The sequence below is a fragment of the Mycteria americana genome, chromosome 6, assembly GCF_035582795.1.
Source record: "Mycteria americana isolate JAX WOST 10 ecotype Jacksonville Zoo and Gardens chromosome 6, USCA_MyAme_1.0, whole genome shotgun sequence".
NCBI classification, from domain to species: Eukaryota; Metazoa; Chordata; class Aves; order Ciconiiformes; family Ciconiidae; genus Mycteria; species Mycteria americana.
The window spans coordinates 62907962-62928015 of NC_134370.1; the positions used below are offsets into that span (position 1 = coordinate 62907962).

Sequence of the window (20054 nt, forward strand, 5' to 3'; positions counted from 1 at the left end):
TATAAGGTATAGATCTAGAGATCTATAAGGTCCATTTTCCAGATGAAAAAACTGAGGTGGAGAAAACTGGAACAAAGCAAGAGATTCCATTTTAAATCTGAGACTACCATAAGCCTAACTCTTAAGTCAAGACTTCCAGTGTGCTACTAAGAGCCACAGCATTCCCTTTCCCGTGGGCATACTGAACAGAGGAATCTTTAAAACTGACTGCTTGCTGTAGGCTAAGCATCCAGCATTCTGGATTACTTTCAAAGTGTTATTTGCTGCATGGGGATCACAAAACAGCATGCTTTCATGCAGTGCTTCCAGGTTTCCTGGATTTGGGTTCAACAGGAATTAAAAAAATGCAGCAGACACATATCACTCAGATGTTTATAAGCCTCAGCACAATCATGAGATCCAGTTGAACTGTATGCAAAGGTTCAGATAGTTTTCATTCTGCACTTATCTGAACCAACACACAGATTTTTTGTAAATATATACTATCAAATACAATAATCAGATCCCTAATCCAGGTTAGCTTTTTAAAACAATTGAAATTATATGTGTAATCAATCTTTTACATTTAATTAAATAAAAACACTGGCAGGTAACAGTTATGTCTCTGTATCCAGAACTCATTTAGGAGCATTAGCAAATCTGAATTTTATATTCTTTTCATTTTACCAGCAATCATTGGATTTCACACTAATGGTTCTTTCTTCTCTACTTATTCTTCTCATTAATTATCTTTCAATAGTATATTTTGAAAGGGTGAAAACACACCCTTTTAAAGGATGCTTTTATGATAATGCAGCAGTGTGACTGTGCTCCCTTTCTTACGCACAGCTAGATTTAGCATGTACAACAGCAAAGGAAGCTACTCCCCTCACACAGGACCCTGTCAATAAACCTCCAATCCCATTAGGGGAGAATGGAATTATATTTCTTTACTGGTGTCCCTGCAGAGATTGCTGTCAAAGGGGCCCGGAATGGCTATCAAAAGGACAAATCTTCAGGCTGGGCTTTGCGGTGCCAACGCTGTGCAAGTCACCCAAGTCCACCAAATATTAGAAGGTCCTGAAGACTCTTACTCCTGTATATTGCCAAGGGCTACAGCTGAGTCTATGACCTATCAAGCAAAGGCCATTCCAAAACCAACATTTTCTTGAGGTTTTTGGTTCCTGCTTCTGGAGAGAAAAATCAATCATGGAGGCCAGGTTAATTCCCAACTACCTCAGGAGGCAGGAGAGAAACCTGTGCAAATAGTGCAAGGAAGCAGGTCTGAGACAGGGGTGACTATCAGCCTAAGGAAGAGGGTGACCCATAGGCAGAAACTGCAGCAGGCACCCGTCTCCTCTTTTGTGCAAAAGAGAGGATTTGAACCACAAAATATTTCTTGGCTATAGATGGCTACAGAGCATTCTTGGACAGCCTTGGAGCCTCACTCCTGCTTTCTTCATTGCAGATTCAAGACAGGCTCCAGATGCTGAAAGCAGCATTTGAATTCTGTTTGTGTAACAGCAAACTATCCTCAGCCTTTTCAAGTCCTCTGAATTCAAACACAGCAAAAGATGTCCTGACTCTAAGTAGTCCTGCTCTCTTTGTGAAAGTCCTGCTCTCTTTGTGAAATAGAGTGTTTGCCACAGGGACCCCTCACGACCAACACTGGAGCACTTTCTTCCAGTAAAGTTTTGGTATGCTGTGTACAATGCCATAAGATGAGCACGGAAGATGTGGCATCCTTATGGGAGGATAATTAACGTTTGTGCTGAAGTAGTAAAGATTAGAGAGAGATGTAAACTGAAAGAGACTTTTCAGCCTCTTTCAGGTTAGAGTGAACCAAGCTATACCTCTTATAATCAGTTTAAGGCCACAATTAATATTTTGTGACATTAACTTTTTTTTTTTAAGACTGTAATTAGAGCTTATAAGATTCTTTTTTTTCCACAGAAATTTGTCATTTAAGAGGAAAATATCATCTAAACAGACACACACACAAAAAAAAAAGACAGGCAGGAAATCCAGAGAACAGTTTGATGAAAGACACATTCATAGGAAGCAGTTATTTCTGCTTCCTGTTTTATTATTTAAAAGCTGTTTTATTTAACAGATTTTAGTATTTGTTCTTTCTAATTCCAGAAAAATTTCCCTAGCTATGACACCAAGCATTTGCTGTGGAAATAACTCCACTATGTTAGATCTGTTTGACACCTGTTGAATTCTTTGGCATTTTCAGTGGGACCAGGAGCATTTTGTGATGAAGCAATTCAACTGAGTAGGACAGTAGCACATTGCCATTTTCTCAGTTACCATTACGTAATTCCTGTTTATTTTCTCATTATGATAGGGTGAGGGGACAAAAGCGTATGTATATTTAGAGATTATAAAACTCACAAAAATATGGTTGTCCAATTAGTCTGTAGCCAAAGCTTATAACACAGCACCTTACTAAAATGAAATAAATAGGGACCCATCTACTGACAACATTCTTGCTAATATCTGGTGCATGAAGATGTTATGCATAATTTTGAAACTCTCCAGACCATTACTCCTTTGGAGTATGGGAAGTGTGCACCTATCTCCAAAATTTGTGAGCTGGCCTTATCTTAACTAGCTGCGTAGGTGCACATACACGCCAGCAACTGCAGAAAGGAAGAAAATGGACCTACCCTGTAGCCAACATCTTCTGTGATAACTGCTGTGTCAACCATGCAGCCTGCTTGCCACAAGGTCTCCTTGATGCTGCAGCCATAAAGAAACACGTTCTTTTTCTGGGAGTGTCCGTGGTAGTCACAGAATACCTAGGGAGAGGAGGGAGTGGGGGGTGGAAAAATCTTGAACATTGAAAAAGTTTCCTGGTTATTCATAATAAGCACTATAACACGATAGTGGGAGGTTAATGTTTTTTTCAGGTCTCTTCAGGGGAACTTAGACTGTGCCATGCCTATAACCTGTGTCAAACGTTGTTAGTCAGTTGTATCTTGCTTTATCTATTCAATCTGACATGATCTCAGGGATCCAGAGTCAAGACTGGTGCATTTCCATCTGCAGCAGAAATAAACATGACACCTGTGCAAGAATCCATGGCAACTCAGGAACTTAAGGGTTCATGGTGACTTATGATACAACAACAGAGCAATTTGTCAGGCTCTTTCTACTTCTAAACTCCAGCTTTATCCTCATGAGATTTGAAATCTATGCTTTCCCAAGCAATTAATCATCACTTTGGCTTCTTTAAATTCAAAACCTGTGCTACATAATTTTCAGGAAAATATAATTGTGCAACTGTTTTGCACAATGCTGTCAGATCTTTGCGTTAGCTCCTGGAAGCCAAACACAGAACGTGACCTATCTTCATGGCAAATAATCTCTTTCCACACTGTCTAATCTATCTGCCTATCTAATCCATCTCTCTTATGTCAGCTGTCATGTGAACTAGACACAAGGCACATTCGCAGTTTTAGCGGAAGTTTTGATTGCCTTTATAGGCAGATATCGACTCCTATAGAAATGAAAATCATGATTTAATGACCCAAGAGGTAAATATTGACCCAAGTCTTAAAGAATAATCAATCTCAGTGCCCTCTGAGATATGAAGTCGATATACACACTGCTGTTACATATATTCTCCATGTCTTTATCAGGAATATTCAGAAATCTGTCAATGAAAAGACAAGAATTTCTAAAGAGAAGGAATTGGTTCATTTTAAACCAATATTCAGCACTGAGTAGAAAGGAGCTTCAAGATTCCATTGAAACAGTTTTCCAGGGCATATGTCGGAGAAAAAAGAACGGGTGTAGGAAGGTAGGGAAGAATTATGGATCAAGATAAAAAGAGATGGGGGAGAAATATGGGGTAAAAAAATGCACGTATTCTTACATAAATATATATACAAGAGGGGAGAAACAGATGGAGTAGATGAGCTTCTTCCACCAACTGTTAGGGCAAGATTTACCCTAGTATGTTTATTTACCAGTTATACAGTAACTAAGTTTAGCTGCAGCAAGTCAGGGAGTTTAATTATCTAGGAATTGAGCATGTACATTCTTTCAACTCCTCTGACAAACAGGTTGACTTACTGGAGAGGCTAAGGCACACCTGCATGAGAACCTTCTCACTGCTCCTAATTAGCTCCTAATTATACATATCTCATAGCCTGTATGCTTGCTCCTTTTCTTTTGGTTTCTGACCTGTCAACTTTCCTTCCTGCACCACCACTCACCTCCAGCTCTCTTTGCAGGGCTCTGGGTCTGCACATCCCCGTCCCTGCAGCATGCACTTTCCACACCTGAAGCACGTGAACACTGACCTACCCAGCAACAACTGCTCCCGCTTTACTTATACCCTTGCCACCTGGCAAAGGCAGAAAGAGGAGGGCAAACAGGGCAGTCCGAGAGCTGCTCATTGGTGCAAAACTACAACCAGCATCATTCCCAAAGGAAAAAAAGCCAATATTGCACAGACCCCAGAGATTCAGCCCCCCTCGGGCTGTGTGCATATTTTGCAGGGCTTATGCAACCCCTGCACTTGAAGTAACTCTGTCTGAACCACGTGTAGTTATCCTGTAATATCTCCTTGAAAAGAGCTGCTTTTATTGGTTCTCTTAATGACCGACATTTTTCCAGCTAGTGTTTCATCTAAGCTATCAGCAATACACAGTCATAGTTTAGGTTAACCACAGGTACCACCTAGAATTTATTCCTATGAATATCAAAGAGGATTTTATAGCTTTCGTCTTATTTCAAGGCAGAGAACCCAGCTCAATTGGGTATCAATTACCTGCCAATTTACAGAATTACCAACACACAAAAGACAATATATTATCTGCCTAAAATATTACTTTACATATCAGAAACCACACAGGGATGATCAGACAGTTAGATACCTGAGCTGCCTGATCAGTAGCAGGTCTATAATTCCGCACCTCAAGAAATCTGCAGATGAGTCCTTAGTGACAGGTCTGGAATGAGATTTCTGTATTGGTAAAGGATTATCAAAGCCAGGTTCTGTGGTATTGCTGCTGTTTCAGGCCACGGGATCTTTCAGATTGTCGCCAGCTTCCACAACAGAGTCAGTGCTACTAGAAATAATTTCATTCTATTTGCAAGTTGCATAGAGCTACATTTTAATTAAGTTTGCTGGATGCTGCAGTCATTCCCAATGTTTATAATGAATTGTTCTTTGTAAGATGTTCTTCTGCCTCATTTTCACACTACAGGGTAGCTTATGCCTCATCATCCAGCAACGCTAAGCTATATTTTGTAGTTTGAGCACCCAATACAGAATTCTTCCTGGTATATGATATGCCTGGGCAAATGCTAAGCAAACATGGGACCTACCGGTCCTTTTTCTCCAGCCTGCCTTTCCATAAGGCTTGGACACTAATACGCACAAACCGGTCAGACTCCCAAGGCTTGCACTCACTGGGATATGACTCAAGACACACATGCAATTTTTTATCCATTTAAAAGTTATTTGCCAGCACTGGTCATCCTAAAGGTAAAGACTGCTTTCTAACTCAAAAACAACCCTCCTCATGAGGCACAGAACCAGGCACCTTTTAAAGTAAAGGAAAAGCAAAATAGAAAGTGGAAAGCAAGAAAATCTGTTGGAAAACAGAACATTTTGAAATTATTTTTTTTTTTTGTAAATTCTCATTTTTTTTCCATAGTGGCATTGTGAGAGGACTTTGAATCTCTGAGTTTTGAGGTAGACATGCCTAGGGTTTTTTCCTCACAATGAGCTACCATCCTTGCAAGCAGGTACTTGTTTCCAAGCTTGATATAACGCCTTGATATAATGCCTTTGAACGGCAGCAAACTCTGCTCAGTGCCTCCCAGTCCTTAGGAAGTTCTTTCTGTCCCCTCCAAGGGCATCCTGCTCTTCACTGCAGCTCAGACTCTCTGGGCAAGCTGCGGGTGCCCTGTTGCATGCTGCAGCTGCACTGTCAACTATAACTTCTAAACCACAGCAGTTTCTCACCGCAAATGCTCAAGCAGAGAGCAACTTCCCTCTCCCCATCAGACCTGGCTGCTCCCATTCAAAAGGTCTCCAACGCTCCCCACTTCGTTGCTCTCAGTTGAAAGGAGATCCCATGCAGCAGAGGGCTGCAATGCCACAGGGCATCCAGTCCCTTGTCTTACTCGGGTTCCCAGAGCCAACGAGAGAATTAAAAAAATAAAAAGGCACTTTTAGCAGGCTGTTGTCTACAGAAGTTACCAATTAAAATGGCTTTGGTTTGAAAGGCTGTTAACTTTAAAGTTCTTTCCTTTTCTCCTTCAAGCAGCTTTTCTTTGCTTTGAAGAAACTGCTTGTGCATCCCAGAATAAATGAAACTAAATCACTTCACAGAAATCATTTGTCTATCAGTGAACTTGGCTCCATGGGATCTTGGAGGCAAAAAAAAGGGGGGGGGGGGGGGGGGAGGAGAAAAAGAAGAAACCCAGCTCTCTTCTGGAGGAGGGAAAAAGCATTTTTGAGCATGTATAAACTAAAATCAATGTACTCTTCAAAGCAAAGAAAAAAATCAGTTTACCAAGTCTGACATGCAGCCTGTGAGTGAGGGAGATGATAGGATCAATAGTCTCCCTTCACTCAGCAATGATGAAAACTTGCACTGAGTGCGTGCTCAACTTTATGCACCTGGATATGACAAGGATAGTTGTGTATTAAAAAAGGCCAGATAGCAAATAGCAGGGTAAAACAAGACTGATCTGACATTGCACTGAACCAAAGGAAAAGACTAGTGAGTAAATTCACAACTGTGAATTGAGTTTCCACAATATTCCTCGGGCTGCAGAATTAACTTCAGGGCTGTTGTCGTAGCCAAAAACCACATTCCCGCAAGAATTCACTTAAAGAAGTTCACAGACATTTTCACCTTGTCTGGGTTTTTTCTCATCTAACCCAGAGGGAATTTCGTGTCTTTGGACATTTCCTGCCCAACTATAGCTATCAGCAGCCAACCTGCCAGTCTGTGCATCCACATCTGTTCATTAAAATTTGAACCTCCCTGTGTTTTTTCTCCTGAAGTCTCAGAACTATCTTTTCATTCTGCTGGGCAACAAGATTGAGCAGATGGGATGGATCCCATCCCTATCCTTATTGCAGCTTTGAGACAAGAACCATCTCATGAATTTCTGGTATCCCCCCAAACCAGCCATTTTCTTCCCATTGCCAAAGCAGCAGGAAAGTTCAGACATTTTGAGGGCTACTTCCTGTGTGTTTGCAATTGCATGGGTTGTTCCAACATGGGCTTTTGCACCATCCATTCAGACTAAATCTTTGTGGAATTTCTCCTATCATTGCCATGAAGATAGCAATAAGCTACTCATAATATTTAGCTTAGTTGGAGTACTTCAAGGATATTAAAGAGCTTTAAGGAATTCATTTTCTCATTGTATTCCAGGTGTGCAGAGATTCTGGAATTTGGAGTTGTTGGTTAGAAGATTCAGTAAGTATTAAATATCTAAGACTTTCAAAACACTTCTGTAAGATGAAAGTGTAACAGCACATGATGCTTTCCAAATCGCTCTAGCTCTAAAACAAGACTGTTCATGCAACTACAGTAAGCAATCCATATATAGTAACTCACAAAAGATCCTGGAAGAGACTCACCAGAGGAGCCCGGCCAATGCTGCGCAGGTAATAGAGAAGACCTTTGGCATGGTAAATAGTTGGATGGAGCTGGGAATTGGGTGTCAACCACTGTCTGTTCAGATCATCCCCACTCAATGAACAACGGTGGCTGAAATCAGAAAGCAACACATCACAAACTAGCAAAACAACAGCTGATTCCAAAAAGTTTCTGATTCTGGCAAGCCCTGGCACAGGACAGGGAATGGCAATTAGAACACAGATGTAAAGGGTTTGAACATCAGGCTGGAATGAACCAATAGACCATGTTATATTTCAAAGGTGCTTATAGTATACGAGTTTTATCATTTCCTTTACTTCTGTGGTTCACATAGTTGCAAGTCCTGAAAATAAATGCAGTTTTTCCTTTACATAAGTATGTACAAATCAAAAGACTACTTACAAACAAAGTCTCCTGCAATGTTCTAAATTCTGTGCTATCTATGAAATTCACCCAGCTTACATAGAGCACAGGCTTCTCAAAACCTCCACAAACAAGTACATCCAACTCCTACTCATTCTAATTGAAGACAGGCACTTGAATCTCTTTGACCAGTCTGAAATATGAATGCACTTAAATGAGATGAGCTGGATATCTCATTTAAGTTTCTCCACTCACAAGAAATGCAGCTATCTGAAGCACATCAAGAAGATCTTGATGCATGCTATATCATTATGTAGAACAATTACCTAGCTTCACTGCAAAGGCTGAATAAAAAGCTAAATAAGGATCCCAGATTTGCACTGAGAAAACATTTCCCTTAGTTGGCTTGAACATATTCTGTAACTGACTCAGTGATCAACGGAAGAGTGTGCAGGATACTTGACCGTATGGAGCAGTACATCACTGTACAATTTTGCAAAATGCAACTAATCTGCCTTGTTAGTGACTGCATGTAGATCAGAGCCTTCTCACACTCCTCAAAGGATTTGCTATAATTTGGTTCACAGTCTTCAAATCGCGGTGAGCTGACAAAATTCAGGAATCAACCCTCCAGCACGTGAGAGATTGTGGCAGATCCTTATGTTCTCCATACTATCCAGTTCAGCACTAGAATGCTTCTGGTGGCATTCTAAACTTGGGCTGGCTTGTGCTTAAAAAAAAAAAAATTTTTTAAAAACAAAAAATATCCTAAGCGTTGGGTGAATTTCTAGCTACGGAGTTGCATCAACCCTTGCTGTTCCAGCCTCCTAGAACAAAATAAAGTACAAATGTATTCCTGGGGATGTGGTCTGTTGTTGTATTGGCAGAGCCTTGCACTGCAGCTAGGGTGTGTTGCATGTAGCATCTTTGGCATTATCAATGCCTTGCAAATGATGCTTAAAGAAAAGGGTGATAAAGCAGGACTGCTTTAAAAAAAAAGTATAAACAATGGAGAACCAGTTAAGAATGGAAGACAAAGAAATAATAAGAGTCACTAAGAATATTTCATACATTTTTAATGTAGAAAAACAAGGTCTCTGATGCCATCTTGGGGTTTCTGGCAACATCACAAGATCCATTCCAAGTTTACTCTAGTTTCACTGTTACCTGAATTCCCTTCTTTCCTCATAATCCATAGTTCCCATGTCACTCATTCAGCCAATCGGAAAACATTAGCAATAGCTAATACATGGGAAGTTGGCAAATGCTGCTGCGATGCTTCTGCCAAAGTTTCTACATGAAAACATGACAACTTCCGTTATGTTTCTTAAAGGCTCTTCAGATAAAGTTACTTTTAGGCTCACCTCTCCTGATCTTCAGGACAACAGCTGCTCAACTAAAATTAGCAGCTGTGTTTCTGCCAAGAACTTGTGCGCTTACACGGTTTCCTTTCTACAGGTACAACTCCACATAAAGAGTCATTGGGTTGTGTTCAGAAACTCATCTTTCCCCAGCGTGACTAGTAAAAAAAATAAGACACAAACACTTCCTTGACATAAGTGTGTGATGTCTTCCTGCACCACAGTTATATGAGGGAGCACAACTAATTGAAAATAACAACAGAATTTCCATTCTGAGGGAAAGAATGATAGCTGGACTTTTATTCTCATACTTCAATTTAACATCAAGGAGGAAAATTAAAAAAAAAAAAAAAAAACAAACAGTCTTGTTATTTCAGACCTACAGAAATACTTTTTCAACATTGTCATTGCTCACAAAAAAAACCCCAACCTACTTCTCCCACCTTTCCTGTTGGGATTGACACTAGTTTACGCCTGTTCAAACCATCTACATGTGTCCCTCTGCTAAAATGCCTTGGGACACACTGGAGGAGTCCAACATACAAAGCCAAACATGCAGGGGAGTAGAAACACAACAACTGAAAACTACTCCTAAAAGGATTCAGTAAATACAGAGATTAATGTCAAATCAACCCCAAGCTCAATTTTTATTCCACTATTTCTTAGACTAAACTAAAAGCCTCTATAAAAATTTTCTTATTCCTTCAGAACATATAAAGAAATCCCACGATCTGTTAGAAAAGCATGTAAGAAAAACTCCTAATCAACTCTATTAACAGACGTTATAGCCAAGTAGATGGCGTGACAAGGCAACGGCATTTCCTACTGCAGAATCTGGTTCTGCTGTGGCCATGGACTGCAATACATTACTCATACATAAGCAGAGTTTCCACACAGCATGCCAACCTCTCTGCGGTTTACACCACCCTTGCTCTTTCGACAGGTTTCACTCTGTCCGTAATACAATTTACCAACTCTGTTGCTCTAATACAAACTGTGACTTTTCTTAGAGGTGACCCTATGACAAGCCAATCCATCCCCTGTAGTTCACAGATGCTACTGGTTGCTTAGTATTAGTTTAGTAAGTGTAATGCAACTCTAAAACAATAATTTGAAAGCTCTCATTTACTGCAGGGAAGGAAGGTAACATCTCTGCACGTAGGCAAGAGCTGGGAGACAAAGTTCAGCTTTGTCTCTTCAACGATTAACATCTCTGCTCATTTAAATGGCCTTTAAATATTAGCCCTCAGCCTGGCAGCTTGTATCCACAGCTCTTAAGGAGATGCAGAACTTTAATTTAATTATGAGAGGCTGATTTTTCCCACCCCGCTCCCTCCTCCCATCATACTCTTAAAGTCTGTTTACTTTTGTAGATACCAGCTCCCTGCCAGCCCTGTTCCCCCTTAACCCTTCCTTTCTTCTCTCTCTTTCCTAATAGCGATAACATTCACAGATAATGGTTTTGTCCATTACGCTCTGCAACCAAGGGTGAAGGTAAAATATTAAGCTGATCTCAAGTGCTGATAGCAAATAATGGCATTGGAGAGCTGAGACTGGCTTTGAATGTTTGGCAGGATTTAATGAAATTCACTGCTCAAATCAAAGGCATTTCTTACAACACAGTTTCAAGCTATTATATTTGCTTAAAATGTTTTATAATGTTTTGTGTCTTTTCTCCTTTGCAGCATTAGCAAGACTACCTGCCACCTTGGATGGGACTAGTAGAAGCTCAAAGGAAATTATGAAAACATTTGCCAAAAAGAATTCCAATAAGTAAAGAAAACCCCACCCTCTCTGTCTCTATACAGATTACCTGCAATTCTACTATTTGTTATATATCTTCAACCCAGATGCGTTACCCAGATATATGCAAAATAAACTGCATTTCTCTTGTTCACAAGCCTGATGCTTTTGTTATAGCCCTGCCTCCTCTTCTACCTTTATACAGCCAGGACATTCTTTGATGTGTATTAGCCTATGGGATAGCTATTAGCAGTCTCTGGGCTACCAAGAGGCTTGCACGGCTACCAAGTAGAGCACAGCAAAAGGAGAGGAAACAAACACATTTGACCTTCTCCAAGCAGACCCTGGTAGTATTTCTGTAGGTATCTGTAGAATGACTGAAGAGAAACTACGGAGCTGGTGGAAGAAGAGATCCTCTGATCCTTACTAACTGAACTTTTCTAAAGAGACATAGCCAGAAAACACTGACTGTCACAATGATATAGGGTAAGGTGTTCAGCACTTACTATTGCCCAAGAAAAGAAACACTTAAGCAGTCTGTCCTTTAGTTGTATTCCAATAGTGCCACATAGTCCAGTAAGATGAATAAAACCAAAGCATTCAAGCCATCCAGTCTCTGGAGAAAGGATAACACATATGACTGGTTCCAAGCAGAGTAAATTCATCCTTAGGTGAATTTGTTGGTAACTGCTAGCTTCAAATATCATCATTATATGCCACCAAGAACATTCCTATTTCTATGCAATCCTCGGCTCTAAAGATGTATAAATGCAGGTAGTCATGTAGAACTACTCTATGAAAACTGGATCCCTGGCATCTGAAGTCAATACACCACAGACAGAAAGATCAGGTTGAGATTCCCCTTCTGAACCCATGGGAGGTGACTACCTCTAATGCTTCTAACTGAAGCATTAGACTCTTGCTCTGAAGGCAGGGACACCTCACAGGGAGTTAATGAGAAAGAGGTTAAGTAGCTAAAGAACAGACTTGTTCGGTTTAAGATAGAATTGTATTTTAAATGTTTGCGCTTGTAAGACCTTGCTTTTAATCTTGTACCTCAAAGCCTGACATTAAGTTTTACTAAAGATGTGTTTTCTTTGTTGTCTTACTCTTAAGCCTGCTTGACCTTGAGGGCAAGGTAACCTCAAATACTGCACTAAACTGCACTAAATTCTGCATGAGCCATGTGCATGGATGGAGAGATGCTACCTGGTCTTAACCTAAGGCTTGATAAGGTCAATGGAACCTTTTAGTTGACTGCAATAAGCCTGCATCAGTGCCCTGCACAGGTACAAAAATGGGAGGGCTGAGGGAAGAGGGAGAGAAAAAGGTAGATACACAGAAAAAAAAAAAAAAAAAAAAAAAAAACACAAACAAACAAACAAAAAAAAAAACCAAAAACCAAAAGGGAACAGGAGGTGCAGAGTAAAGAGATTGGGGGATAAATATGATGCACAAGATATTAGACAAGGAAGAAAACAAGAAATGGAGAGAGAGAAAAGTCACTTTTTAAAGAAAAGATGTTGCTGTGCTTGGAAGATAAAATGATTCAAAGTCTCCTGTCCATTACAGATAAATGGAAAGACAGGGCCCATCATATTGAATGAATGATGTCAGGACTGATAATAACAGCACCTGGGGCACAGGGAACTATAAAATCTAAAGGGATGCATTGTGTTTGATATGTAGAGAGCAGCATCACCATTCACTGTGCATCTTAAAAGCAGACAGCAGTACTACCGTAGGGTAAGAGTATCTATATAAAAGGAAGTAGACAGGAGTAAACATCAGGAGGACGCCGTTGAGCAGCATGTGGCAGCCTCAACCAGACATAGCATGCTGGACTTTATAAATAACTATTGCCTAGGATGGAAGCAGGAATATTTGCATTAAGGTATTTTGGTCTTGCCATTCAGAAAGCTTAGAGCAACTTGGAGAAAAAAAAAAAAAAAAAAAAGAGGGAGGGAACTTCATTTCTCTTGATTTTAAATCTTTTCAGAGAGCAAGATTCAGTGATGTGAGGAAGCAGCAGCACCAGCAAAGCCCTCCCTCATAATTTAAAGGAAGGTGTCAGAAATATAACCATTATTTTCTGTCTTTGACTCTGGCTTTGTTCAAGCCCATGTGCTGAAACCATAATGACTATTTTCATCATGTGTCCATTCCACAGAGATGCTCATCCAATGCCACCCAGGCATTGCATCATGGTATTGCCCTGCGATGCCAATGATCATTCCAGAAACAGAATATCACTAGAACAATGTAAATATTGGAGGCTTTACACTGAGAGCAATCCAATGAAACAGTATATTTATGTGATGTAAAACAGCCTCAATTTTAAATGTTTGGATATTTTTCAGAAGCTTCAGAATGACAGCTAACTATTATTCCATCCTCTGAAATTTCTGTGTCTTAACAGCATAAGAGAAAATACAAAGTGCTGAGGACCTCTTTGTAGAGCTCTTCATTTAATCTATTTCATTTTATAGCAGACATACATACAAGACTTGCACTACAGCACTCGACAGCTGGAATCAAAGATGGGGGATTAGAGGGCAGGGTATTTTTCCTACTGTGCTCTGGAGTGCACTGTTAATTTCACGGTGGAATATCTTTCCCACCATGAAAGTGGGCCACTTAAAGCTCCCTCTGGGACATCACACTTTTGCTTCTTGGCAAGCTCCAGGGTTTCCCTGCAGTGAGGTGATCCCTTCACCTGGTTACTCCAAGGAGTGAAGAAGGTGATGCTCTTCCTTTGTTCAGGGGGTGAAGTTATTAGATTTTCCCTTGTTTACAGTGAGATACAGGTGAATAGCTCCAAGGCATATACACAGACACTGATGAATGAAACAGTTCCCATCAGCATTACTGCAGCTAACAATTCGTTTCTGATGATTCACTCTTTCCTTCTGACTGCAAGCAACATGAATGCTAAAATGCCTGTATAGAACAGGTTCAAGCCTGAGCAGTTTGCCTTCCCAACATAATCAAAGCAGCTGGAAGTTCAGAAGCAACAATCCCTATTCCATATCTCTTTTTCTTCAAGTGTGCATTTCATTCCTAAATTATATTTACACTCCCCTCCCCACTTATGACCTACTGCAATGCTAATTGCCCTTAAGCCTCATTTGCACCACATCTTACTATCACACCTGCTTTCATCATGAGTAAAGGCCACAGTTAGTATTAGAGCACCAAGGCAGGCATGCACTGTTTAACTAGATGATGAAAACCAAGGCCAGAAAGTCAACTTCTCCTAAGAGATCCCCATAAAGGACCGAGCGATGATGTTTCAATTGCATTGTGAACTCTTATGGCCTAGTTTATTTTATCTTTAGGCCTTTAAGAGAAAATTTTTTTACTACTTTCTCCTCTTTTTTTTATTGCACCTTACACACACACACAATGCCAAACTTATCTCCTGAATGACACTTGTGCTATCTGGATGCCAACCAATTTAAGGATGCCATTGAAAGGATTCATCTCCTTTTGGACCGTGGCTGCTGTACAACTCTTCCCTCCTGGCACCGACTAATGAATCCATGATGCATGCTGCTTCCTCTCGGGCAAACGCTTTCCTAAAGTATCACTCTGCCAGCTTCTTCTTGCCTCCCTACAGCTGAGCACTAATACTAATTAGCATAATGAGCCTTCGGTGTTTCACTTGCTACATCTGACTGATTTTGTTACAATGGACAATCCTTGCTTCCCAAGATAAACGATGCAGTTTGTGCTCTTCCTGTTCTCTGCATGCAACTGTGTCTCTATCCTTGCTCAGCTCCCCCTGTTAAGAAGGGTTCCTTTTCTCTCTGCGGACACATTTCATTAAGTCACATTTGGTCACAAACCAGTTAGACACACAGAATGAGATCGGCTTCACCTCAGCTAATGCTGTCAATATCATAATCAAATAAGACAAGAAGTTCACATGATCTACTGAAAAGGCAAGTTAACAGCATTGTCACAGATAAGCTAACCTCCCTCCCAGTTCCACATCATGGATGCTCATTAGATTTCTATTTCTTCTATTTGTAATAACAGTAATTATTAAATACCAGGTAATTCATTCACTTGCAGTTGCCCACACTTTGCACTGTCATTTATAAGAAAAATGCAAGTAATAATGTTTTGTACTATTTTATGAAGGAGCAAATAAGGATTCAGGGAGCAAGTAAAAACTGGGTTCTCTGTTTCTTGACATTGTCCATTTGATGGGGTCATCTCAAGAGTCTCATCTTAGGATCTTCAAATACATGTCATTGATAAGAAACCCTTAAAACAGCATTTTTAGTCACTGGTTTTAGATGGAATAGTCAATTTTTAGCTCAAGAAGTTTCCTATAACAAGAGTCTACTCTCTGCAGGAAGCCTTGCCCTTTCCTCACCAAACATCCTATTCTCCTCAAAACTTTGACTTTTCAGTCAAAACTCCAAATTGTACCATCCGAAACATCGGAACCGTTTAAGAGATATATCTCAGCATATGTTAGAAAACATGCATTTGAGGTTTCTTAGGCACCCATTCCTCTCTGCGAGAGGGTCTCTTTGGCTGTCTCACATGTCCCCTAATGCAACATCAAGACTCCATGACAGCAATTCAGTAATATGCAGAATTATGATGCAACATGGGAGTTGTAGTTTGGCTGGGGGAGCCAGGACAACAGGGCAGCCAAACAACTCCCAAATGTCACCACAATGACACTTACAAATTGAAACACTGTTCTTAAATGGGAAGATTTGGCTCCAGTTTTGACCATCCGTTATTCATAGAAAAGCTTAATCTTTCTATAGAGGGAAAAACAAATTTTCCCAAACAGCCTCACTTACATCCTCCTACAAGCTATGTCAGCAAATCCTAATTTTGTATGCAGGGATATTGAGAAGTGAAGCCACTCATGTGAAAAAGCAGTAAATCAGTGAAAAACTAGGAATAGAACCTGGGATCTGATGAAAGCATATCAAATTAACTTTACTTTTAAATTAATGTCCTTTAGCCTGTTTTTAATTCTTGTATTCTTTCTTACTTTAAATGTGGCTTATATCCATATAGTTGAAGAGGATTCTTAACTGACTTAAGCTAATTGCTCACATATGGGTTGCATCAAATTAACTGAGTTGATTTAAAAATCTGTTAGTTAAATCAGTGCAATCTCTGCATATAAATGAGTACTAAGAATTGCAATTTGCAGATGATTGTTCTAAAACTTGAGCCAAAATAAATAATGCAGAAGGGCAAAGTGTGGCATCATAGATTAACAGCAAGAATCACAAGCAGAGGGGCATGTAGAGGCCCAGGGAAAAAAAAAAAAAACAACAACAACAAAAAAAAACAACAAAAAAACCACCCACAATGTGCAGCAATGACTTCAGATTTCCATTAGTTTTTCCTAGGATCCTTACTTAGCCAAATAGACCAGGAGGCAGTACTCCTTCTTGGTGTCCTCTGCTCCTGTGGAACTGAGGAGGTAACTAGAATGGAAGGAAAAATTCTCAGAAGAGTTGCTGTTAATCAGAAAGCTCAGATTCTTCCAAATATTTTGCTAATAAATTACAGAATAGTTGGACTAATCCAACATTACTGCCAGTAAATAGTAAAAAAAAGTTGTACTTGTTTTTTACCAGTGAGACAAGCCCTGTACAAGGAACATGTTGCAAGATACAGTTCCTTCCTGGACCATCACTAGATCATCCTGGCCTAACCCTGTCCAACATCATCTAAAAGGCTTTGCTCGGCTTCTAATGTCCAGGATTCATGGACTAGGCATTGATTAGGGCATTGTCCCCCTATCCCAGAAGACAACTCTGCTTGGAAACCTGGAGTTCCTTTCCAGTCTCAGGTCTGCAAATGCTTTGTATGGGAATTGGACTTGTTTCAGCAAGCTAACACCTCACAGCAAAGCAGGACAGCTGCCTGCCAGCTGGAGATGAAGACAGAAAAAAGGAGAAAAGAGAGAAAGAGGCCAAGAAGAAGAAAGAGATAAAAGTGAGGAAGATTGAAGTCACTCCTCCCAAGCTGAGGTGCATTACGTCCCCAATCTCCATCACCATCTTCCTCAGTAAAAACAAGCTGCAGGGATAAGCCTCTACGAGTCACACCTGCATGACAATGAGGTGGTGGTATTCCAAAATAAGATGCTTTTGAGGACATATATTTTCAGCCCTGTAGGAGGCTGGAAGTTTGCTTCTGCCAAACTTGTTCTGTTGTTTTCTGAAGAGAGGTTAATAATAAACTTTAAAAAAAAAAAAAACAAAACAAAACAAAAAAAAAAACCAAACAAACAAAAAAAAACCAAAAAAAAACAACAAAAAACCACAAACTACTCTAGATTGGGCAGAGTTGGTTGTCCCCCTGTAATGCTGAGTAGGTTCACACATTCATCCTTCAGTATTAATTCCCATTGCTCAAAAAAGACACTGTTTTTCTTCTCTAAAAAAGAACTGGCACAGGGCAGATTTATGTTGTCACCACGTTGCTCAGCTCAGTGTAGAAGCACAAAAAGGGACCTCACTGTACATGAGGCTGTGATGTGATTTATAGAGGAATTGGCCATAGGCTGGCATATATGAAGACACGCTATACTTCCTCCATTAGTAAATTACAGTTCTGACAAAGCAGCATTAACTGAAATATGCTGAGTAATAACTTGCAAAATAACACAAAACCAAGTACATAGCTTGCCAACTGCTTTCCTTTGCAAGGCAGGCACAGGCTAGCTAAGGAAAGTAACACTAGATTGTGTAAGCTGCTCACGCTAGAAGGGTTTCCTCTTTTTTGCCCCCATCTCCCCCCGCCTTTTTTTTTTTTTTTTTTTTACAGCCAAGTTGTAAAACCAATATGATTATGAAGATATTACTTCTAATATCTACAATATCACTAGAAATTCCCACTATAGTGGGCTATAGTGTTATGGGACTTGACCTCTACTAACTTCACAGGCTACTTGCATGGCAAATATAATCTCGCTGCAATAAAGTAATATTTCCTCACAGGTTACTCAGCAATGATACATATGAATCCAGGCTTGTTATATTTCTCCTTTCTGACATGGGATTTCTAACTCTGCCTGTGAATTCCACCAAGGACTCAGGAGTTCCTATAAAACACTGTTTGCTTTCTTTGCAATAAGTGTTCCCTTCTGTGGAGATGAACAGTATTTATGGATCAGACCTGTTTGCAATGCAGCTTCCAAGTGAAAACAGAAAAAACAACCCCAACACTACACCACCACCACAAAAAAACCACCACAAAAACCTGAAAACAAATCCCCTTCTCTTATTTTCTTGTTAGACACTCCACCTGACTTTGAAGGGAAGTGGCTACTTTCCATTTAACCAGACACATATTCCTTCATTCTTTCTTTGCCAGTACACAGTATCTTCCTTATAGATGTTCTACTCCTACATAATACTTCTCTCCAGTGTTGTGCTCTCCTGGTTAACACATTGCATCATTCCTCATGTATTCAGGGAGACCATTAAGGCTTTGGAAGACTTGATCAATGAGTTAGAAATACCATCACTGCCAGTAACTGGAGATCACTTTGTGCAATAGCTAGTAACAGATGCATAGCAAGTAGTTTGATAAGTCATTCCAGTTACTAAAAAAAAAAAATAAAAATCCCATAACATCACTCTCTCTCTTGCAGACCCTCCTGCTCACAAACGTGTGTACCATCTCCCCTACTACATCCTTCCCATAAGAGTCTCAGGTTAAGAGGAGGAGAAAGATTGAATTCTTCCAGCGCCCAGGCCAGAGAAACTGTGTGTCTTAGGACTGCCACACAAATGATGAATTTGAATTGTCCCTGCATGAAACCTGGCAACTACTACCAAGGCCACATCCAGCATGTAGACAATGAAGTTTTACCGATAAAGCATCTGTTCGTCAGGATGGGCATGTCAAACAATAATTATTTAGGATAAACGGTAGCGGGGAGACAAAGAGATAACAGTTCTGCATCCTGCAATTCTCAGCAAAGCAAATTCAGTCCTCTGCTAGCGTGAAGCTCATCCTTCAGTGTAGGCTCAAAGAGCAGGCAACAGCCACTCCAGCATTGCTAGAAGGGCATTTGGGGGACTGATCTGCCAGCAAGTAGAGCAAACAGTCAACGGAGAAGAAAAGCAGTTTGGGGTTACGTCTAGATGCAGTAAGCTCTCTTTTATTTGTTTACTTTCCCCCATGCACACACACTATGAGCCTTCAAACCTCAGCTGAATGTTAATTCTGATAGTACGTAACTGCTCATTCAAGCACAGTGTCTCTGGGCACTTCACAATAGTAAAGTTAAACGAAGCATTCAATACACACTTATTAAAATAAAGTATCCACTAGAGAAACCTGATGGGCTTGCAGAACTCCGCAAAACATTCAGAAAAAAATTAAAAATATACATATATAAAAAGCAGTAACAGATATAATTACTGTAAAATCAAAAAAATTGAACCAAACTCTCCAGAAAGCTCACAAACCCTAGCAAGACTTGGGCAAAGGTTTAAGAGAGTTCATTTGAGTGCTAAGTAAAGCTACACTGAAAATTCAGGGTGCATAGAGAGATTTAAGATTCCCAAGAGGTGCGATCAGAATCTCAGGGGAGCTGAAAAACTTGCAATAGACACCATGCCGAACACATTAACTGTAGCAGTCTTGCTGGAAGTTTCTAGTAAAGAAAAACTAGGGCACTAGATAGGAACAAATATATGAAAGTCATTCATATATACTTGTGTGAGCAAAAAATTTAAGCTGTTTTTGCATAGCAATTGACAAATTTTAATTGGAGACTAGTACGATCAAAAAATTCCCTCTTGAAACAGATTTGTAAAGTGAAGTTACTTGAATACTGAAATAAATGACCTGATTTTTCAAAATATGGAGTTCTCATCACTGCCTATTGAAATTCAATAGAGTTGCAAGCACTCAGCATCTTCCAAACTCAGGAAATTGTTAACTAGCTTCCTAAAAAAAAAAAAAA

At 40.0% G+C, this 20054-nt stretch overlaps 1 protein-coding gene across 1 annotated transcript in view; it reads right to left on the bottom strand.

Annotated features, from left to right (window-relative positions):
* AGBL1 (AGBL carboxypeptidase 1) overlaps positions 1 to 20054 on the bottom strand; it is a 278153-nt gene that overhangs the window by 127570 nt on the left and 130529 nt on the right. Inside the window, exons 19-20 of the mRNA XM_075506626.1 lie at positions 7601 to 7730; positions 2652 to 2783 (exon numbers count right to left, since the gene is read on the bottom strand). Of these exons, the coding sequence (XP_075362741.1) occupies positions 2652 to 2783; positions 7601 to 7730 (262 nt within the window). The remainder of the gene's footprint in view (positions 1 to 2651; positions 2784 to 7600; positions 7731 to 20054) is intronic.